Raw genomic sequence first — 24,053 nt, 5'->3', positions numbered from 1 at the left:
TTTTTAAACATTGTTTAAAATTCCTGCTGAGCTTTGATTTCCCACTTTCTTCTTTTTTTTTATTTTTATTTTTATTTTTTTTTTTTTTAATTTTTTTATTTTTTTGGTGTATGGATCTCTTATCTTTTTGGGGGCTTGATTTGAAGTAATAATTTTTGGGCCATACCCCAGAGGGCTTGTTTGGGATGTGTGTGTGTCCTCTTAGCAGCAGTGTTTGGTTTGACTGAATTCTTAGAACATTTTAAAAGTGCAGAACATGTTAAAATCTTAAGAGGTCTTTAACAGGTGTGTGCTGTCCTGAGGTTTTATGGGAGTCAAGTAGGGTTAACTTGAGCCATTTTTGTTTTGATTTCTGCCTGTCCTGAAATCTTCTTTTTCTCCATCTAAGAGGGCAATGCAGATTTACCCACCACTGTGCCTTGATGTTAATCACTACAAGTAGTCAGGAGAAAGTTATCCAGGGTCTGTGTTCACTGAGTTTGCATTTGTGGTTGGCAGCACTGAATATGGTGATGCATCTTCTCTGTGGATTGTGCTGAGGCCGCTGGATTCACTGCAAGTATGCTGAACAGATGGCACTCTGTAAAGCTGAGGTTTAACTCCCCAACTGTTCTCAGTGATGCCTTCAAGCGATATTGTTGGTTTGAAGGACTGTGCCTCAGAAGGTGCTGGTAGCTACTGGTACTTTGCTGGTGCAGGTTTTATGAAGCTCTATGGAAGCAGTGACTCCTGTAATTCTATTGGAATGCCTCTATAGTTGTATCACAGCCTTATCGTTTCCCTTTCTGCTGAAGACCATGGTAAAATTATTAGCTGAGATGAAAGGCTATGCTGCCTGGGACATGTATCTGTTAATGCAGAGGGTGATGAGAGAGTGTGGATGTAGGGATAATTCAGCCATGCAGGGTACAGGGTGGGCTGCACTTCATGAGAAGCACACTGGAACATATTTCAAATTTGTGTGTCTTCCCAGCTATAATTGCTCAGATTCATAGACCCCTGGGGAATCTGCTTAATTTAAGCTATCTGCTTTCTTTTTTCTGAAAATGTAGGTTTTTGTAGCTTGGAAGCCCCATAGAGCATCATGTTATTTCAAGAGCACAAGTTATAGCAATATTAATGTACTGTGAACTATTCTCTTGTGTTAAAAATACCTGCTATGAAGTAAAAAAACCCATAAGTTAAAAAAAAGGAATTATAAATTATTTGTCATGACCAATGGGAGAAACATAGGCAAACAACAACTAATGAAAAAGTCCTGAAACAAGAGGGGGAATGTATTATGTAACACTGTCTCAGCACACCTCACTAGAAATAGGCCTGAGGGGTGGATCCTTCCATCAGTAGTATTACAGTAATTGTGAATGCATGTGGGCTCTGCTTAGCAGCAAAGAAAGGCTTAGATGTTCTTTTTTGGGGCAAAATTGCTCTTTTAGTGGGTTTGTCTGTGTAGGTCTTCTAAAAGTAGTTGTTACATTAATTAAGGACTTGCTCCTTCTGACACAGAACCTGTGTCCATTTCCATGCAGTGGAATGGCTTTTTAAAAATGCTTGCCCATCTCTGGGGCCCAACATACAGGACCACAAATATAGTTTGCTAAATGTTTAGGTTTGGAAATAATTCCTAAGTTATGTATCTTTTAATTCTGGTGAAAAACTAGTGATTTCATCTAATGTTATGCCTAATATAAAATTAATGGTGAAGAAGTTCAGCAGGAAAATCAGCCCTGAAAATGCCATTCTTGGAAGATGTTTTTAAAACTATTTGGAAAAGAAATCCAGCTTTTTCTGTTTTGTGCTAATGTGTATTAGAGTTTGACCTCAAAGTCCAGTGTTTCAATAAAATCATGTTAAAGTTTAATGAACTTAAAATGCCTTTTGTCTTGATTTGAAAGAATAGCAAAGCTTGAAATGTTAGGGTTTCTATACAATATTTCATTTTCCTGATGGGTCTGCTAGTGACAACCTTTTTCCAATCTTCCCTGTTTCTCATATTTTTCTACCTTGACTCAGGTGACTTGATGTCACCTATCAGAAACCCAGACTGCTCTGTGATTAATAAGAAGTACTGCTGTGATGGGTCTGGGGTTTTAAAAATTATTACTTTTTCCCCCGATCTTTTATTCTTGTCTGTAATTCTCATTTGTTTTGATTAATCTCTTCTGCAGCGTTTGTGCTTGTGCTCTCTCCTCTCAAACTGGTCTGCATTACTTTCACCTTCTACATTTGCTTTCCCCTCCCACTTGTATTTTCTTTTTCTGCCAGTGCATCTGTTTCCTCCTTCACTTCATTCCTGATGCTCTTTCTTCCGTTCAACTGTTTCCCCTTCCCTGTTGCCTTCAGTGTTCCTGTTGGCCTCACCCCTGTGCAGATTGTCTGAAATCTGTTTCCTAAGAGCGCGTCTCCTCCGGAAGCTCCTGGATGAGTGTGTTGGGCATGAAGGCTCTGGCGGAAGTTATGCTTTTAGGACCAGTGAAAATGAGGTTCAAGGGACCAGACAGTACTTGACCAGCAATCTCATGTTGGGCTGTTTTAAACTACTTTTCGGTGACTACTTTTCGTAAATAGTGATTGCTTTGCTTTCACCCATTATTGTAAAAGTTTTTGCTGTTTCCCTGTTGCAATCAGAGCTTGCAACATATGTGAGGGTGTCCCCAAAATTGTTTTGCTACTTTGTTTCAGATGACTGGGCAGGTCACTCTGGTGGAGTGATGAGGAAAAAAACGAGTGCTGGCAGCCTGCAGGGTGAATCAAACTGGAAACTTGTTCTTTTTGAAGGCAGATTGACTTGATTCTTACCCTTGTCACCAACCTCTGGAGATTTGTGCCACCACACCAGTGCTTAAGCAATACTATTCTGTGGTTGTGTCCAGAGGAGCAGGTGGGGATGGGAATGGTAATTATTTTTAACCACTTCTCAGACTGATTTTTAAGGTTGCTTGCAAGGCAGAAATAGCCAGTCCTGCTAGCCAGCACATTCATCCTGTATCTCCTTTGTGTTGGACATCAGTCTCAGTGGTTTCTGTGTCTTTCCAGTGAGTTCCACTCACTTTTCAGAGGCTGATAGACATAATAGTTAAATTTTTGCTTCCCAGACTCACTATTTAAATTCAAAGTGAAACAACCACTACACTGAGTTTATCTATATTGTGAGATACAAACTGCTACACAATGATGTACCTGAGGGCTTACCTCCATAGTGAATAATTTTTCTTCTGGTTTCTGTGGTTTTGCTTGTTTGCTCGGTCTTCATAGGCCTGGTATAATTCAAGGAAATTGCAGGCAGGAAGTGGGTGATGCCCAGCTGGTTATTCCATGGAAGTGGATGTGCTGTCAATGAAAGCTCAAGAAGGTCAAACATCAGTGACCAGTAGCTGTTCTGTAAATGCACACCTTTTGTCTTGGTTTGTTCATGTTATTTCTCCACTTGAGGCTGAAGCAGTTAAATGTTACCATTTGCGAGTTATTTTTTAAAAGCTTCTCACGGGACTAAAACTTCTTTTCATGCAGTTTCTTGGTTTAATGGAGAACATACATTTGAAGAGTAATTGTCATCTCTTTGTGCTAGCTGATGCTATGATTTCATATACTTTGACTTACTGGAGCAGCTTTAAACTGTTTGTTTCACAATGGGATACTGATGAGAACTTAATCCAGGTCAATAATTTTTGTACTTTAGTATTGGATCTTAATCCAGGTTGGTGATTTTTTTACTTTGATATTGAATCTTTCATAACTTGTGAATAATTTGCCTTAGGTACCCTTTCAGAGCTGAAACGTGCTGCTGTGAGGAAGTGGCTTCTGCTTAGTTTTCTATTGTGCTTTCCTCATCAAAGTTGTCATTGTCACGTCTAGTCTTCTCTCCTGTGCTTCCTTTAATTTTCTTTACTGTATATAATTGTGGGAATGACTTCAACTAGCCTTTTAAAATTTGTTCTACTCTTATTTCATCATTTTCTTTTTCAACCATTTTAATTTCTGCCTTTTCTTACCAATTATTAGTGTCCCCATTGGAAGATAAACTAGTGATCTTAAGTGTTTATAGATTTCACTGTGAGTACACATGAGGAGCAAATAATTTGTGTGGTGTGTTTTTTTTCTCTCCCTCAACTGGCTTTGAAATGGGTACAATTTTTTAAAAAATAAAATCTTTAAAGTTTTCATAAGAGTAGTCACTAACAAAAAGAAGTGATTTCCATATCATTCTGTTAGGAGGTCCTTGGATTTCCTATACATGTTCTTGAGTGTCCTCTATTGCATGCAAGAAATTACCACATTTAGCAGACAGTAATTTGATTTGTTTTGACAGATAAGGAAATGGGACAATTTACTTTTTTCTAGTTCTCTGCAGCTGTCAAAAAAATTAATCAGAAATACCCTTGAGTGGCAAGGCATACTGGTATTGAAAAGGGAATGTCATTTGAACCACAGTTTATTGGTTCCCCTGCCATCTTTAAAGAATAATTTTCCTTGTGAATTACAGAGAGCAGACTTGTACGAATTTCACATTGTGTTTATTGATGGCAGGGTGTACACCTGACGGATTTAGCAGATGTGCGGGTACCTTGTGTCTCCTCTAGAGAGAGGAGAGAGTTTCCTCACTGCCCTGAGGAGACTCTCCAAGCAGGTGGGAAGACTTGAGGAGAGAGGCCGTGGGAGAGTTTGTCAAGAATTTGTGTGGAGGTGTTCATGTCCTGATGGGGTGGCCTCTTGGTGGTAGCAGATGTGGACAGATTTTGGTAGCGCTCTGAGTCATGTTCAGAGGCTCGGTTGGGTCAGTTGTGTGTGGCACAGCTGTTTTCAGCGGAACAATGAGTCACAGACTTGTGAGTTTCCAGTCCTTGCTAAAGAACATATTCACATAGCTGCTCTTGTGGTTTCATTTAGAGATAAGTGAGCAGTGCAAGAGTGTAATAATTATATGGACTAGGTGAAGTACTTACTGTATACCGATTTCTGGGATTTTTAAGAATGCATTGAGAAGTGGCATGTTATTGTCACAAATGGAAAAATGCTTATTTCTGAAAAAAGTGAATGGGAGCTGAACACAAATATTTCCTGAATCCTATGCCCAGGAAATTAGTTGCAAGGGTCTATTCTAATTGTTTTGATTAATTACTCTCCTGTCCTTGTTTTACATAACCTCATTTATTCTGATCTATTAAAAGGCTGTTGCTGCATATTTTTTCTATCTAGTTGTTCACACTAAAGTAGCATCTTGCAATAAATCAAACAAGTTTGTCTTTTGCTACATGGACCCTGACTACATGACTCCTTGAGTTAAAGGCAAGAATCAGCCTTGCAGTATTGTTGTGTCCATTTTTCTAAAAAATCACTATTGTTGCTTCTCCAGTACTGAGCACCATCTCCATAGAGAGGCAGAGAAAGATTTGTCATTGTTATAAATTCCTAGTTACAAATTGCATATATATTGATTTTGTTTTTCTTTCTAATCTTGTCTCAATAAGCTATTATGCCTTTTAGACAATAGTCACTAATCCAGGATCATACTGTGTTTTATTTAGATTTCATTTTATTTAGCTGATTAGTTTGCAGAACAAAACAATACTAAACAAAATCTGACATAAAATGCGGTTTTCTAGACAAAATATAGACGTTCTTACAGCTTAGCTCCAATGTTTGCAATCAGTATGTTATTTAAAAAAACCACCTAAGGAACCATTTGTGTTGAAGTGATGTTCTGGTGGGCAATTAGTAAGCTGATGCTTGTGCAGAGGCTTGGAAGTATGCTACAGCAGCTGCTTGTACTGCTTCTGTATGTGCTCTTTTGTATAATAAGTTAAAAAAAATGTGCCAGCTCTCAGGCAGATGCTTTCACTGTCCCTGTGTTAGGCTGTATGTTTTCCTTTATGCATGCATCAGTGCCAAAACCAGTTATGGGTTACTGTTCATGCAGAAATTTTTAGCCATGACAAGAGTGACTGTTGGTTTTTATGTAGATTTTTGTAAATAGCCAGTCTCTTGCTGTAATTTTGGCATGCCTGGTTAAAATGAATGCTATTGATGATACTACATTTAAGATGACAGGGATGCATTTATACAACTAACTTAAATTGTGCTGTGCTATCACACACTGCTGCTAAATTACTAAATATTTAATTTGTTCTACATGCATTAGCATCTTAGATTTTAATAGGACTAATTTTATTAATAAAACAGGATCCAACTCTCTTCACTAAGTTCAGAAGACCAACAGAGCACTGAAGGAGGACTTCCCAAGCTAGTGGTTCTCAGGTTGCCTTGGTAGATTAGTTTTTCTGGCATTGTGTATTTCTCTTGTAAATTTAAGGTAAATGAAAATAAAAGCATGAAACTAATATTAATAATTTACACAGTCCTTCCTTCAGGAATGAGGAATACCTTTTACAGGTGTTTTTAAAATGCTTCAAGAAATTTACTTTTCATGAGGTCACCAATATGTGTGCAGTGCAGTGTGGTTCTGAAGTCATTCAGCTGTGAGTCAGTAACATAAAGACTGGGATGAGTTCTTCACTTTTAAAATGATCCTTAACACAGTTAGTCTACAGGCACTTGGAATAATGTGCCAAAACTCAAAGCACATTGTACTTTAATAATTAAAATTATTATTTTGGTGCAATGTTCTGCAGTTTTCTTCCCAAGGTGGTTGTATAGCAAGAGGGTGGAAGCATCTGGTGGCAAGACACTTGTACTTGACAAGGTATTGGTGGCAGGGTGCCCCAGGTGGTTATTGAAGTGTGGCTTTCCTCTTCTGCCCTGTGCTCTGAGCATCTGCTCCTGGGCTCCATCAGCACCCCTCCATTTTTGCAGTCTAAATCACAGGAACTGCTGAGATACCGTAACAGTAAAGTTCTGCCAGTATGGTGGGGGCCTTTTGCACTGCTGAAGGATTAAGTCATTGTGGCACTGGGGCATGGGGCTCAGGGGAGACACTAAGCTTGCTCTGCCTCTTGGGCTTCATGCTGCTCTCTTGTTGAAGAGGCAGCTTTCCTGTGTGGTGTTTTATGGTCTCCCATGGACTTTACCTGCTGAAGACTGAGCAACAGATCTTTTTACAGTTATGTTGGGCTCTTTACTGAACCTGCCTTCATGTTGTTTATGATGAGCTGTTTCAAACAACCATCTATTTTACGGTTACTTAAGAATAGTCTTCTGAATTGGATTGTAGAAAAAAAAAGATATTAGTATCTTAAGACTCAGTACATAGTATTGTTCAGTAATGCAGACTTCTCACTGGTGCTCACATCCTCCATTTAAAACCCTGACTGTACTGCATCAAATTGCTCAGCAGACAGTCCAGATGATGCTAAATTATACTCTGCTGCTCAGGTTTCAAAGTATTTGGTTTATTCACAATTTGATTATTTTAGGCTATTACAAATACTCACTTGTGCTCTAGGATTTTAATTTTTTTTTCTTCTTTTCATATTTTCATAAATCTTCATTCTCATGAGTCCATGCTCATGAATGTTTTACTCTGTGAGATGCCGAAATGACATCCTTTGAAATGTAGTTTTGGACCATTTCTTGGTGTACCTTAGGCTGTTATTGTGAGACCAGCTTCAGTATAATTTAGCTGTCACATGAAATGGGACACATACAGAGGTGACACATGGATTTCTGTGAGCATCCACTTGCCTGTGCTGAGATGATCACAGTTGTTAATTCATACTAGTGGAAGTAGGTATTTATGCAATTTTGACACATCTCCCATGCAAATTTGTGTTGCCTTCAATGATGTGTTTTACTTTGGCAGACAGCTTGGAGTGAGTGAATGCAGCCTTTTAGGCAGCAAGTGCCTATGATGGTGTACAGGTGGAATGTTTTATGACCACTGAACCTTTCTTTCACTGTTTGTCAGCATCCTTAAGGAAGGAAGCCTACTGCAGCTTCACAAAGATTTGTCTGTTTTTAAGTTGGTGGTGTAAATTAAGGTTCTAAAACTTACCAATTCTTGTGTTATACTGATGCTTCACTTGATTCCCCTAATTAGGAGGGTTACGTGTCACTGAAAAAATGAAGTGCAGTTTGCCTAATGCTGGCTGGATTTCAGAGTGACATGGTGCAAAGCAGCATGTAAAAAGATGCTAGTTTCTACATTTTAAAATTTGTATTTTAATTGCCTTTTTCCTCAGAACTTTTGGAAATTGAGAACTCTTAATGGTTTTGTGTCTTATTTATCACAGGAATTGCAGCTGTGGATCAAACCACAGTTTCATCTACTTCACCATTGACATCCAGATCAGATTCTTCAGAACAGTAGTCTGTTCCCATAGGGAGCAGTGGAGGATGTAGTACCTAGGGAATTTTGCTACATGCATGTGCTGAAGCTTGTTTTGTGCCCCAAACATTCATTATGCTGTTATGCATTATGGTTCATTATGTCATTGCAGTTTGGTGCATAGGCCACAGTACTCCTGTTATCTGTAGATGTGGTCTAGATGTAGATGTGGTCTTCTGTTTGAAGAAGGATGTAATAAAATTAAAAAGAGTTCAGACAAGGGCTGAGGAGGTTTTTGATTGTATTAAATGAGCAATAGAAAATGAACAATTTGTCAGCTTTTGGCAAGAGGCAACACAGGGAGGGAGACTGAGAGGCCTGAGAAAAGAGAAAATTATTTGCTGTCCTTTCCAGTGTGGAAAGACAGGGTGTCCAATGGAGATACTAGTTAGCACTTTAGATATGCCAACTGTATGGCACTCAATGCAGGAAGAATGGCATTTGGTGGCAGGTCAATACATTGAAGCTCCAGAGAACATCACAAAGCGTAAAAATACTATACAGCCATTGAGTTTTCACCTCCAATTGTGCAAATTTACTTTTGGAGTTTGTTTTCCGTTCATGGCCATTCCCACTGGTTTGTGGTTTGGGTTTCTGGACTTATCTGTTCTACTTACTTGACTTGCAATCCTTGAGAAGTATTCTCTGAATATATTGGAAACCCCTGTCCTTGCCACGGAGAGTATGGTCTAATAAACTGCAAACCTGAAGTGACACACCAGCAAAAATAGAACAGTGGATTTTTAAAATAGGTAACTAGAGGACAGTCAGATTTGTATTGGGCAATTTGTAGAGAGCTGTACGTGCATCCTTAAGGTCTTGCTAGGAATTTATTCTGTGAACTTAAGAGTTTGGAAAAGAATGCATATATGCAATTCAAGAAAACATTTTAAGTATTTAATGAATCATGCATGTTACTGCTAATGACTGTTAATGAGAATATTGTTCCTTCCTCGTGGAAATCAAAGACCTAGTACATGACCTGTATCTGCTGGTAAGAAATGGAAAAGCACAGGAGTTATCTGGGCTCGGTTCACCTTTAATAGTAGCTGTCAACCCTGTGTAGGTCATCAGCACTCCCCTCCCCTCCCCAGTTGTGTCGAATTTCTATGCAGGATTCAGTGCTGACTTTATTGAGAGTTTAAGTGTTTAGAAAAGAACAAGTTAGTACATGCTGACTTAAACATGCTCTTGAACCTACACTGTAGATGTATGTAAAGGGATTACATGGTCGAGGTCCAGGTCTGGCTTTTGGGGCCTGTGTTACATAACTACAGCCCCAAGTTATTCACAAAGAAGATCCAGTTCAGATGGTGAATTCAGTGGTGCTTACTTTCAGGTGTGGGATAGAAATAAGTTAAAGGGATTGTGGTTCTGTAATGGAGCTGAAGTCGGGTGTGGATCCCCCAGGGAAGTCTCTGCCTTTAGCCTGTGTGGCAGCTTTTTGTCACAACTTCATAGGGCTCCTTTAGGGCTCACTCCAAAATTAATTTCCCTTCCCTAGGGAAGGTAAGAGGTCTTCTCATGTTATTGCACCAACATTAGAGACTTGGTAAAAGCCAAGCACAGTCATGAATAAAAGATATCAAGACAAAATGGAAGCAGCTCTTTAGTGTGCCAAGCAAACAATATGGAACAAATGTACAGATGTACAGGGTGTTCTTTTTTGCACAGATGTGAAGATCTGTGTTTCATACTGTTGCTGTAAGGTTTTTCATGGTTTCAGTGTGAATATAATTTTTGTTTTCTGACTGTAAAAGTGTTAAGAGCTAATTAGTTTGAGGCTTTCCATTCTTTTTTGCTGTTTAGGTGTATCAGTTAAGCTGGAGGCTTTAGGCCTTCCTCCGCCCTACAATAAGTTTAAATCCTTTAGGAAGGTATAGGTTTTGAGGTTTCTGACTACTGCTAGTATTTCATCAACGAAGTTGAAATGTTCAGTGTTTAGAAAGCCTATGTTGGGACCAATGACAATACACCCAAGTAGGAAATCAGTGTCATTAACACTTCTGCTGTGTACAGAAGCAGTTTTTCCACATCACAATTGTAAATACACCTTATGGCACAGTGACTACAATTTTACTTTAAATGGCAGTTTCATAAAGAATTTTGCCTGGAGCATTTTAACACATTATTTTCTTGTATTCATGTCTCACACAATTAATGAATCAAGTATTTTATTATTTCAGTGCTCTTTGCTCCTGGATCTCTCTTTTAGTCTATTTTGATTTTCTTGTTTAGACTTTTGTTTTAGTGTGCGTCTGCCCCTTTCCTGTTCCTTTTCCTGGGGTCCTCTTTTAATTTCCTTTTTGTTGTCTTCCTCCTATTCATGTTCTCCTTAGGACTATTTTCCATGTTCTTTTTGCATTTGCTTGTAAAACACTCAGATCTTCCTCGAAAGACATTTTAGAAATGCAGCTTTGGGATATAAGATAGATAGGGTTACCTATTTGAAAAGGTAACTATGCACAGGAACTCCCTAGCTAATCTCTTTGTGCTTTACATGCTTAATACCGTGTTCCAGTTGCTGTTTTTTTGACAAGATACTGCAGAATAGATTTTGTTAAGTCTTGCTAGTGGGGAACAAAGTGGTACTCTAAAAATTGCCCTTTGCAACAGGGTGCTGTCCTCAGTTCTCCCACCCCTTTCTCTTGCCAATTACGCTTAGGGAATTCCTGTAGTGGGGGTTTAATGGTTTAAGTATTTCCCTGTATTGCCAGTTTCATGGCTCATGGGAGCACTTGACTTCAGGGACAAAGAGAATTTCAATGTTTCTTTGCTCACTTGCTCAACCAATGCTGTAATGCCAAGGAGAGAGTTAGTAATGCATAAAAATCCTGAACTTCTTTCCCTGCTCTCTATTCACTGGAATCAATATTAATAGAAGTGGAGCATCCTTTGTGCTTCCTCAGCTTTTTTTCAAGTTTTAATTTCCATTTTATTTCTTTGACGTAAAGAAAAGAGCAAACACACATAAACAGAATTTCATACTCAAGCCAAAATGCAATAGACACAATTGAATAGTAGTCAGTTAGGAATTTTAAGAGCCTTCCTATGAATATTTAATTACTACATTAAGTGATCAAATAAAGAACATGCTATTAATATTCAAAAAGTGTTAGCAGTGGTTCAGAGGAATTTAATACAGTTTTATAGTTCATACAGCAGCTTGTGTTGTGCAGGTCTTCAAAGAATGCCCACATCTGGAAAGGTAATAACATTACAGGTCTCCCTAGCTGCTCCTTAATCTTATGAATTAAAGAGTGTCTGTTCTTTGCACAGCACATTTCCTAGTAAAATTCTTCAGGCATGTAATGGTAGCAGAACTGTAAGCACCTCTACAAAGAGCTCAGTGTGGTGTCTCCTCCATATTTATTAGTGTACCTGCTTTGTGGCTTTTTGACAGCAAAGTCTGGAAGGTATTTAACATTTGCTTGGTTTGCTTCTACTTAGAGCTTTAGAAATATTGATCCTCTGAATGATTGAGGTGGTTTCCTGAAGAGGAGGTCAAATGCAGAATGTAAAACTGAATTCCTTTGATGTGAGTGACGTGCTCTTCCTGTGTGTGTTAGTTTCTTTTTTAAATGTAATTTGCAAGTTAATAGATTTTATCTAAGAGTTAAGAAAAAGAGTAATGCTTACTTGCCTGGTAGCTTCAATTTGCTTATTGAAAATAGGAGCACTTATCCTCTCATGTTGGCTTCTCTTTAAATTCCTTATGGCCCTTTTGCCTTCATTTAGTAAGAGTCTGACTTTAAAGATTTTTCCAAGAAAAGCTGCACACATATGAAGAAGAAAAATGTTATAAATGCCATTCCTGAGTCTGATATTGCTCTTTTCTTTCTTGCTGGCTTATGAGAAGACATTAATAGATGTTGAATTAAGACTTCATCAGTGGACCCATACTTCATTCACTTACAAATCATTACAGCTATTTTTTACTGCATATAGTGATAATTACTCCTTTTGGCAGAGCAGAACTAATCTAATGTACTTTGGCTGCTGAAATCTGTGAAGAGCCAGGAATAATTTCTATGTTGAATTGTTAACCCTGACTGTACAATTCTGTCAGTACCACAGTGGGGCTTTGTCTGATTATCTAGTAATCTGGTGTTAATTAACATACAGATAGTAAAGAAAATAATTGTGACATTTAGTAGAAGCATAAAGTGCTCCTATTTTGATAACCCTCCTTTTGGGATTGTTCTATCAAAGATGGCATGTGTTGGGGAACTGTCCAGCCTGGCTTATGGAAAGGAACTCTTGATATATGAGCAGCTGTATCTCTAAGTACCTGATTTTCTCCCTTAATTGGATGTGGCTGAAAGAACTGTAGGGAAGCTGGAAGTTTTCTGTGCACACACTGTGCAGGCACTGATGAAACCCTTGGATCTTTAGTTCCCCTTACTTGTTATGTGTGTAGGTTCAAGGTACAGTTTTGGTCTTGCTGCTGTGTACCTTTGCTATGGTCACGGGATCTTGGCTTGGTCGCTAGAGGTGATGGTGCTGTTTGCTCACAGTCACCACTTCTGGGATCTCTCTCAAATTCAGACTCAGCAGGACTTGAACAGCATTTTAATGAAGTTTATGCTGTTTCTATCGGCACAGTTGTTGCAACAAATAGCAATGCAAATGGAACAAGTGAGAAGACAAGAATCTGCAACCCTCAGGGCATTAATCAACTTCTTGAAGGAAATTTTGAGGAGACAAGTTCTGTTTCAGTGCTTTCTTTCACTGAAACAACTTGCACTTATCAATCTTGGTGACAGAATATACAAAAGCAATTCTTCCAGTTAAATCCATTGTGGAAATTTTCACATTTCTCTTCTTGCTTAACAGGTATAAGTGCAGCATTTTCCTTTTTGCATATATTCTTAGGAACAGAATGGAAAAAAGATATTCCCAGCTAATCTGTTCTCAGCATTATTTCAGGAACAGGAGCATTATTTCAGGTCAGGAGCTCATGTTTTCATGTTTTGTAGTAAGCATTGAGGATGTAGAAAGTGCATTTAAGCATTATGGCAATGGTCAGCTCTTCTGTTTTTCTGACTTTCATTCTTGTATAATTCTGCTTTTCTAAGAGCATAAATAACCAATAGAGAAATTTCACATGTTCACAAACCTGAATATGCTTCCTTGCATGTAATATCAGTATTTCACAATTAAAGCAATTGTACCTTCTGAGATGTATGAATTGAAGTCAAGTTTGCTCCTCTCATTGCTGCTTTTATATACATGTTTTGAAAGTCTGGCCTTTCCTCAGCTATTTTTGCTATAACATGCTTGCTGTAATGCAAAATGCCATTACTTTTTGGTTTTGCATATAAGGCTCTTTAAAGATAAGGCAAAGACAAATAGCTGCAGCTGTGTAGTTTATAAAGTGCTGCCATTTAGAGGAGGAATAGGAGGGGAAGATTTCAGGACTTTGTGGTTGACATACCTTGTTTCTTCCACAGGAGGTAAAGTGGATTTAGTGAGCAATGGGCTGAGTCCCTTTTCTATGTTTTTGCTCTTTTATCATAGCTTCTACATGATGGTGGCAAGGAGCCTCTGGTCTCAGTCTTTATGCAGTTATTGGGAGCCTCCTGAAGTCTCTGTGGGGCTGGGATCACAGCATGCAGAAAAGCCAGTGAAGTGTAGTGATGAAGGGATGGGTATTCCATGTCAGCAACAGTGAATCACAGTGGGGGGAAAACAACACCTTTCCTGACAATGAGTGACAGTGATCTTGTCTGATTTTAATGCCCTGTATAGCCTAGCATCTGTTTAGACTGCCTTAGATAACTGAGGTTTCAGTATATTCCTAGTGTGGATGTGTGATCCAGACACAAGGGAACTGCCAGCTTCCCAGGCTTGTGACTAAATATCTGTGCTTGTGACTCAATCATCATAATAAAAAGGAGGTGGAAGTTGAAACAAATACAAACAGCTTTTTTTCCCTGTCCCACTATTGGTAATTAAAATAAGAAAAAAAGTGAATTAGAACTTTGTCTTTCCTGAGTACTTGTCATTTTTTGGCCTTTCAGTTTTCACTTGCCTGACTGGTGTTGCTCTGTTGGAATTTCATTAAATGTCTTGTGGCACAATTTGATCTTCAGAGCTCTTTGTGTTGGTTTCTGAATGCCTAAAGAAGTGCTTTTAGTACAAAGGATACATCTAGATACTGAATATTATGGTCTGTATCAAACAGACCTTGATTCCATTGAAGTACTTCAGTGCCAAAATATATTTTTTGAGAAATACCTCTTAGATTATGGGAATAGAGGTTATATGATTTCCCCCCTCTTTTTCTTTTGTGTTTCATCTTTCACTTCAATAAAGGTCTAGTTTGAGAAATCCTTCTTCCCTGTGGGCAGCTTCAACCCTGCCTGTGCTTTTAGTATCTAATTAGTAATTTCTATTCAGTACCCTTTGTAAAATATTTCTATGCATTTCTGTCAGTGCACATAACAATATGTAGAAAAAGCCTCAAATAAATGTTTTTGTGTGAAGTGGCAAATATTGTGGGAGACAACAGTGGACTATTTTTGTGGGACCTTGTATAATTTGATTTGCCCACTGTCTTGTGTTTAATGTTCAGACAAATACAATCCAAATTATATAAATCATACCTGCATTATTAAGGTGGTAGATGTATTTTTTTTTTCAAACTTGTCATTTTAATAAATGTTGTGATAGTTAGTGCCTCTTGCAAATTAAGTTCAGTGCAGAACAGACCAGAAGCCACTAGAACCTATTCCATAAACCCATAGTGGATTATCACAGGAGTTACACCATTTCAGCAGCCCAGAAAATGGCTGCATAATGGGTTTGCAGTAGTGAAACATAAGGATACTTTGGAAAAGTCTTCATAATCTATAGCTGTTAATACTGAAAAGTGTTTTCAGGCTCCTGAGCCCCTGTCACAGAATCACAGAATGGGGATGGGTTGTGATTTCTGTCCATCTGTCTCTGGTGCTGGATATAGTCTCCTCTCATAGCATGTCTGTGGAGAAGCAAGAAAGAAGCTGTGTTTCTCACTAGTGTCAACTTTTTTTTTACTGATCTGTGTACTGAGAATGCTGGACTGCTGTAGTTTAAGCCATATAGTTTAAAAAGGTGTAAAAAAATGCATCATTAACTATTCCAAGGGAATGTTTTTAAGTTATTTTATTTTTAATGAAGAGAAACCAGTTCTTGTACTGGAAGGCAATGTTTCCTGTGGAAGAAACTTTGAGTGAGGCTTAGCTCTCCTCGCATCTCTGAAAACTGGGTACCCAACTGCTCTAATGATCTCCCTTGCAGTGTGCTGAGCTATGTTTTCTTTTGAAAAAGAAACACAATAATGCAGTAGGTTTCCAAATATCCTGAGGACTGTACTTACTAATGAGAGACTGCAGATTGATGGTGCATTTTTCTTACTGCCAGTGAGGAAGGTTGTCTTTTATAGACCTTCCTAGATTTAGCAGTATGCTCTTTTTTAATTTGGAGGCTTCTCTTACTGATCTTTACCCCTTTATGCAATAACCACAGTGATAAAAACCCCTGTTTTCAAAGAGGCAAACTCCTTCTTTAGAAGATCGCAGTATAAAGTTTTGGAGATAATTCTGAAAGTTTTCTGGGTAATATAATAAAATAACTTTTCTGAAACATTAGTAGCATACAACATGGGGTTTTAAAGACTTTTTCATGTGTTGTACTGCAAAATGAATTAATTTAAATATGAACATTCTTTGGTTTTAGTTTTGCAGCTTTATCCTTGTAGCTCCTGTGTTTAGCTTAATAGTAATAAGAATTTCATTTTCATTTTACAAGAGAAAACTGATGGATATAGAATGGTTATAGGGCCAAGTCAAACTCACTAAGCAGTCTTTGAAGTTGTAAGGGGTTAGACTGTGATGTCAGGATTTCTCTCCTGCTGAAGGCACTGGCTAGCACACAGTGATGATGTGCTGCCATCTCAAGTGCAGGCAGATCGGACAGATGCTTACCATTGATTTCTGGAGCCTATAATACTTGTTACATGTTATGTGGCTGTTGAATATTAGATCATAATTAGGTCAAACCTGCCTAATATAATGATACATGCTAATGAATTAGTATTTAAAAAACAAAAAGAGGGGCAGAGAAAGACAGGGGATTAGATTCTTCCTGGGTCTTACTGTTAAAATATTCCAAAGAATTTAATTTACTCCTTAGAGTGTAGGTGCCTTAACAGTTCCATGAAAACATGTGAGCTTGTAATATGCTTTCTAATCTGCTCAGATATAAATCATAGTAACAATAATTTAAACAAAAGCTGATGTCAGAAAATTGCCACTAAATTAAAAAAAAATTGAAGTAACTAATAAATCTTGTTGGAAAAATGCTGCCATCTTTCTTTTGTTGTAGATATCTGTTAAGAATAGTTGGAGAGATTTTGCTGAAGGGAGAGGACATCTTGTTTGTGAAAAACTGCTGATCCCTTAAATGGTTCTTTTACCTATATTAAGAAGCTAAATGCAACTCACTAAAATGCTCTTTACCAAATCTAGGTCAGATTTTAGACCCATGACAGCTCCTGTCTCTCCCTTAACTTTTTGTTCCCTTTAGAGGTAAACAATTTAATGCAGCTGTAAGCTTTCTTTGCACTAGGAGACTTGAGCACTAACACTAATACAAGCTCAAAACTTAGGTTTCAAAAAGACAGCTGAATTTTCCAGCGAGTATTGCATCTGTCAGTGGTTTTGAGAATTTTGACATAAGAAAATAGATGGGTATTTAAGTTGAATCAGTATTGTGCATGGACAAACCTAGTGGCCATTGATAGCTTTTAAGAAAAATAATAAAAAATCTGGGAAAAAATACAGCAGAAAACAATAACTTTGTATATGCCATCTTGTTTTTAAAGCTAATTTTAAAGACCAGCTCATTTTCTGACTCTTTCTGCCAGTGTGATGGAGGAGGAAGTACATATATGGAACATTTGTTGGCTTTCTAACCTTGCAATTTTGACTTCAAAATTATAATTGTTGCAAAACCAGATAAGCTTGCCACATTGACTAAGCAAGCTAGATTAGTTCTTAACATTCCACTTGGCATAAAAGTTGTCTGGCATAAGTGCAGTGTTGGCCTTGAGCAGCTCAGTGCATAGGCCAGTGATGACTGCCCCATGTGAGCTGGGAGGTACCTGCTGGAGAGGCTCTTTGGGAAGGGGGAAAAAGGTGGAGGCTGCAGGTCCACCCTGCACAGCTGGGAATCCTTACTATTGGTGAGGCCCTGGTCAGTCACAGGTGCTCTCCTGGCAGCTTTGGTTTGCACAGAGATGTTTTTTGTGATGCTTTGTGATGAGTTTGTTGGCTACTCTGATGTTCGCAGCCATTGACTGGAGCAGTCTGTTCTTGTAGCATCTCTCATTGATCAGTGCTTTCATTTGTGTGCCTTTGCTGTAAGCCTGGTCTGCCAGGTGCTCTGCTGTTCCTGTGTCTCACTGGGTAGTTGTATAACATGTGAAGTAGGCCTGGCTGTTGAATTGGTACAGCTGTGACACTCAAGATCAAAAATACTGCTTTGATCCAAACAGGAAGCTGTAACATAGAGCAATTCTGTAATCCATCCTAATATGAGTGATCCTCATGGATCCACTAAAACATGCAGAACTGTTGTAATATTGAGTTGCTGAGTCAGTACTTTAAAAATGCATATTCAAAGCTTGATGTGAAGTCCTTTGAAATGCTGCTGCTTATAAATATTGTATTTGCTTTTTGACTGTGGCTCATAAGACTACAACAGCATCTTTATGAAGATGTCCTCACAAGGTGCTAGTACCTCATGGAGCTAATTGTTAGCAAGAGTGCATATTGCCCTTTTTAGCTGTCCCTCTGAAGTTACTGATGCTCTTGACAGTTACTGCCTTTTAGCCTGGTAAGGTCTGGTGTAAAATAATCCACAGGAAAATACATTAAAAGCTCTTTAAGGAGAACATTGTGGCAGAGGCTTTATTCTTTTTCAGACTCAGATCATCATTGATGTATGTGGATAACTTAAAGGGAAATAGCCTTTGATTCAGTACAGAAATCAAGGTGATCTGATGATCTTAAATCTCTGCTAGGTAAATTTAAATGACTGAACTGCAAGCTTCATCTACTCCTGTATGCCATATGGAGAATATGTATTCATAAAGTCTTTAGTGTGTGAAAACAGTGCACATATATTCCTTAAACATTCAAGCTAGAATTTAACAGATGAAATTATTGATTTATACATGAACAATAACTTTCACGTATTAATGGAATTTTTTAGGGTGACTTATCTGTTTTGTTCTGTGCTGTCTGTAGGGACCCGAAAAGTCTGTCTTTTGACTATTATGTATCTAGTAGCACATTCTCACATCTTTTTGTTTATGTAAAAAGAGAGCAAATGGTTCCTGTTCACAAAATATCTACTCAAAATTTGGTTAATGCTTTTAGTCTGAAGAGAAGGTTTATGGCTGAATTAGGACCAGTGGAGGATCACAGCATAATGGAAGTGCTTACTTAGAACTAATTGTATTAGTTAATTATATTGTGTGTTTATGAGCACATGTATTGCTAATCTACACACTTGACACTTAGCATTTCTGTTTTCTTTCCTCTAGTTTCTCTGCTTGAAGAATATAAGGACTTTTCTTTCAGCATGTTGTGAAATCTTTGGAATGAAGAAAAGTGAACTTTTTGAAGCATTTGATTTGTTTGACGTGAGAGATTTTGGAAAGGTAAGGATGCTCTTGATTGTATCTCAAGTAATACCTGTGTTTTCTGCTGCTTGCACAGAAAAGACTTTTTTTGGTAGCTGTGATATAGAAGTTGTGGTTAATGGATGAGCGTTTTTTATGAAAAACTAGTGGGGAAGAATTAAGACAGCAGAAAAAGTAGGTTTGTATTGGAGGGGATAATAAAGGGCGGAGAAAAATACTTGGCAGGAATGTTCTGAGCATGTGATAAGCCAAGATAAATGGTTTGAAAGATGCTGAGTTAAAAGGAAATGAAATGGAAGATAACAAAACTGTGGGTGAGTGCTGTCGGGTGAAATCACTCGGGCATAAGTCATGTGGATTCGGAAACTCCAGACCTGTACATCGTGAACCCATATGGCACAGAACATGTTTCTGTAGTCCAGGTGCTTGAAAATCACCCACTTAACTTGCCCGTGTACAATTATTTTTTGACAGTTGTATTTTCCTAACCTGCTGTAAAGCTCAGACACAGCTATGATAGGTTAATGTGTATTCTAAATTACACAGTATATTTACAGTATATTCTGTAAGCCTGACTACTTATGCTACATGTAAAGCTTTTTCCAGTCTGTTGTTCAGCCTCCTACATATCTGTTTGATCTGTCATTGCCAATATGTTTAGTTCAACTTCAGTTTCTGCTTTTGAGTCATAGTATCATTACCCTAATTTCACAGGAAAATGTCTAAAAATTACCTGAAGTAGCACTAAAAATAGTTATTTATTCAAATTTAGTGTTATCTTAAGCATTATTGCTTTTTAAAGTTATCATAATTTTACTATCTGATTTTTATGCACTGGCCTTTTTATAAGAAGTCATAGAGGTAAAGATGATGTAATAGTGCAAGAATGAATCAGGGCTGCAATATGATTGTTTGAAATGGCTCAGTGATCATCATTAGCCAAAATATCTAATTATTTTTCTCAATCTTTTGTCTTAGTTTTAAGTTCTTCGAGCAATAAATTAGATAACCTGGTAATTCCACCTGTTCTTCACTTTTGCTGAACATCTTGTCCTCATAAATAATATTTAAGATACAGCTTTTTGTTAAAATATGGTCCTTTTGTACAAATTTGGCTAATGAAAAATAACATTTGTTTTTGTTTTGATTGTGCAAGTAGCGAAGGAATTTAAAGTAGTTGGCTTTTTTTGTGTGTGCTAGCAATGTCCTATTTAAGGTATTTAAGTCAGATATCTAATGCTTGATTCAAATATTTGATACCTTTGCCTAAGGAATTTTTTTCATATTTCATGTTATAATTGCTTGCTGAAAGTTTTTCATTTTGTGCCACGTAAAGATATCCTATTTTTAATACAGTCTAGTTTTTAAAAAAGATTTTACAGTGCAAATTACTCTCGCTGCATCATTGAATACCCAGCAGAAACAGTTTCTGAATTAATGGTGTATTTAACTCAAAAATGTTTCTGGTACCCTTGATATGTAATTTTAACAGAATTTATTTTGGAATATGATTTTATGTAAGTAGAATAACTGGTTAAAAAAACCCCTGTATTCTATCCATATGTTACCTAGTATTTAATTGTACCTCCCAAAGTCAATTTGAATGTAGAAACATGGATTTTTTACTGTTTGCGGCTGCCATATAGCACAAATAGACTAATTATCCCTGGAACTTGTTTTCCAGTTTTAGTGCATCCAAGCAACGACTTCTCTAGTCTAGGTCACTTTTCTTGGAAAGCCATCAGGTGAAACTGCAGTGACAAATTTGAGAGGTGCTGCTGTGTGAGATTGTTCTCTCATGAGATGAGCTCTGTGCGTGGGAGCAGCTGCTCATGCAGAGGTGGAGATGCTGAGTTGCACAGGGCTGTGCAGCTCTTGCAGTGGCTGTGCTGGCAGCTTTTAGGTACCTGATGGCTCTGATGGGTTGGACAGGGCTGTGCAGCTCTTGCAGTGGCTGTGCTGGCAGCTTTTAGGTGCCTGATGGCTCTGATGGGTTGGACAGGGCTGTGCAGCCCTTGCAGTGGCTGTGTTGGCAGCTTTTAGGTGCCTGATGGCTCTGATGGGTTGGACAGGGCTGTGCAGCTCTTGCAGTGGCTGTGTTGGCAGCTTTTAGGTGCCTGATGGCTCTGCTGCTCAACTGTTCCTGTTGGGTGCTTGTGTAGAAACTGTGAGCTTCAGGCCATCTATGGAAGTGGAAGGAAAAATGGCAACTGTATTAAATTAATAGAATTGCAAGTAAAGAAAAGGTATGCTAAGTTATTTGTGTATCTTTAAGTGTATTGTTTGTACAGCTAGCATAAAATATCTTGAAGTGGTGTGAGATTTCAATTCCATATCCAATAATGTACTTACTACTTTGGAAATTCTGATTGTTAGTAACAATGGTGAGAATAGGAAAGTGTATATTTTCCAAATTGTTCTTTGCTTTTCACTTTGCCTTGAATTTTCTCCTTCATTATATTTTCCTCTGAATAGCAACTGCAATACAGTTGTACATGTCCAGCTTCCTTGAGCTAAAGTTGTATGTATGCAAAAAGCCAAAAAAATAATAGTGCTGTAGATATTTCCTGCTACTGCAAGCAAGCAATCCTGCCATTTCTAAAGTAGTACTTTGAACTGCTCTCTCTAAATGTGTGCAAAATATGAATGGCCTGAAAATGATTACAGGTGCAAACAAAGTGGGGAGTATGATTTTAAAACATTGTTTTCTAAACTTTTGCTGAAGTGGATGATGTGATGAGTGTGTGCATTACCTTTTAAGCATTTGAATATACTCGAAGCTGTCTTCAGATGTCTTAGTACTGGTAAGATGTAAATAAACTGTTGCTGAAGTGGCTCTGTAACCCTTATCTTGGACTTTTAAATGCTTCAGTTTAGTTGACAAAGAAATTACTATTTAATTTGTTATCTTAAGATGGGATGTTTAGTATGACAGACTTCAGTGAATATTTAAAAATGCTAGTGGAGGGAACAATAGGACTGTATCAGCTGTAAATGAACAATATACCTTCAAGGAAGTAAGGTTGAAGGGGAAAAATAAGGTGAGAGACCTGGTGAGGGCAACCAACTGTATTTTTTTGAAATATTCTGATACTTTTCAACTCTTCAAAGAAAATGGCAGACAAACCCAGAACATTGTAGAAGTAGCAGCTGTATCCTGCCAATATAGTCATAAGACTTTTAACAGCCTTTTGAAATACTGATTACAAAATGTTGTAATGGTGAAACTTGCACTTGGTAGTTAGAGGTAAATGAGCTGTTTCCAGATGCTTTGACATAGCATGTGAAAATTTGACTTGAACTTTGTGCTCCACTTTTCAGAGACTTTGATCTCTCACTGATTAGAGAAAAAGAAGGGTGTATGTGGAGTAGATGGGAATCAGAGGTGAAACTGAAGTAGCAACATGTAAATAGCTAAAGAATAGACTAGGAAATGGAAGCAGGTAACCTCATGTGTTTTTAATATGTACATTCTGTATGAATATTGATATTAGCTGTTACAAGATTAGAGTTTTCTTCTGTTTTAAATGTTACAGCACAGTTTCTTATTTTTAGACTGGTTGAAAAAGAGGCTACATTACACAGGAGTAGGAAGATTCTTTAAATTGTGCTTTTAAAAACTATATATAGCTTGCTTTTCTTGGAGTTCTACGGTGTTCACCCATTCCCACTCATTCACCTTTCTATCAGTAATTTTCAGTGTTACTGCATTAAGTTCCTGACAGAGCATGAAATGCTCTCCCACACACTGGAGGTGCCAGACAGTGTTTTCATTATGAATTCCATGCTGGAGAGTCATTTTTCACTACCGCAGGGTTGTCAGGTTCTTCCTTTCTACCTGAGTGCCAGAATAAGCAAATACTGTTGATACTTGTTCTGTCAGCTCGGAGCCTGCACGCTCCTTCAGCAGCAGCCTTTGTTGCTTGGTGCTCCACAACAAATTGTTGCTATCCCTATTCTCTGAAGGAAGCTTGTAACTAATGTCTTGCAGAAATGGGAAACTGAGAATTAGTTCTGTTGATGTCAACAGATGCTCCCTGGATTGAGAGCTGTGTTTGGGGTCTTGTGTGGGAAAGCGGTGTCCAGCAAGTGTCAGAAAAACAGCTTTTGTGTGCTGTGCTTTTAAATTTCCTAAAGAAGGTGTAGCTGAGCATGTAGTGTTTTTATGATGTAACTGATGTAATATGAACATAGCAATCCCCCTTGTAGGGATCCTGCATTAGAGGTCTAGAAATAATGTACAATATTCAATTGTGATTTTAAAAAGACAAACAAGAAGATCAAATATCAAGTGCTAGCAATGAAACAAGTACCTAATTGTTTAAAAGCATATAACAATGACTAGTGTAGCTCACTCTGGTGACACTTAAAAAGCTGCTTTATGTAAAAGCAAGCAAATGCTGTGAAACTATTGAGTTGCATATACTCAAGTCACATAGTTGGTGATCTTTTCAGTCACTCCCTTACTGCAAAGGAAATCTGGGCAATGATGCAGGAGAAAGTCATGCTGAAGTTGAGAATCCTGGTGTGTTAGTATTCCCTCAGGTTTAATAGATTCCAGGAAGATTGGACAGATGTGCATAAGATACACACCAAAAACAACACAACAAAACGCAACTGTTATTATAAAAAACTATATATCCTTCCAGGAAAAGTGTCTAAAAAATCTTCAATAAAATTGAAACAGTTGTGATTATCTGCAGTTGTTTCATGTTTTGTTTGCTGAATTTAATCAGTGGGATAATAAAGCAAAATATGATCACTTTATGCCCATAAAGACATACTTAAAGGCATACTGCAGAACATGCCAAAACATTATAGCATATTTCTGTAAAGATATTGAAATGAAGAAAGAGGTTGAACTGATAAAAACAAGCCTATCATTAAATGCAGAGCTCCGTATCTTCATTATCTGAGCTCTTTTTGTTGTAAAGAAAAAAAATCTTAGTGGCTTGCTCAAGAAGCTAGCTTGTTTTCAGGAGTGGCATTTCAGTGAGATGGACTGGTTTGGGATGAAAGACACTTGAACTTCTCCAAGATGTACTTCTGTGTATGGAGGAAGGAAGACACTGAAGAAAGGGA

General features: G+C 37.8%; 1 protein-coding gene across 1 annotated transcript in view; it reads left to right on the top strand.

The window, feature by feature from the left end:
• The window catches only part of VAV3 (vav guanine nucleotide exchange factor 3), a 148,344-nt gene that overhangs the window by 9,070 nt on the left and 115,221 nt on the right, over positions 1-24,053 (top strand). Inside the window, exon 2 of the mRNA XM_077785484.1 lies at positions 18,873-18,989. Within this exon, the coding sequence (XP_077641610.1) occupies positions 18,873-18,989 (117 nt within the window). The remainder of the gene's footprint in view (positions 1-18,872; positions 18,990-24,053) is intronic.

Source organism: Lonchura striata, chromosome 9, assembly GCF_046129695.1.
Source record: "Lonchura striata isolate bLonStr1 chromosome 9, bLonStr1.mat, whole genome shotgun sequence".
NCBI classification, from domain to species: domain Eukaryota; kingdom Metazoa; phylum Chordata; class Aves; order Passeriformes; family Estrildidae; genus Lonchura; species Lonchura striata.
This window is presented reverse-complemented; position numbering and strand designations above follow the sequence as displayed.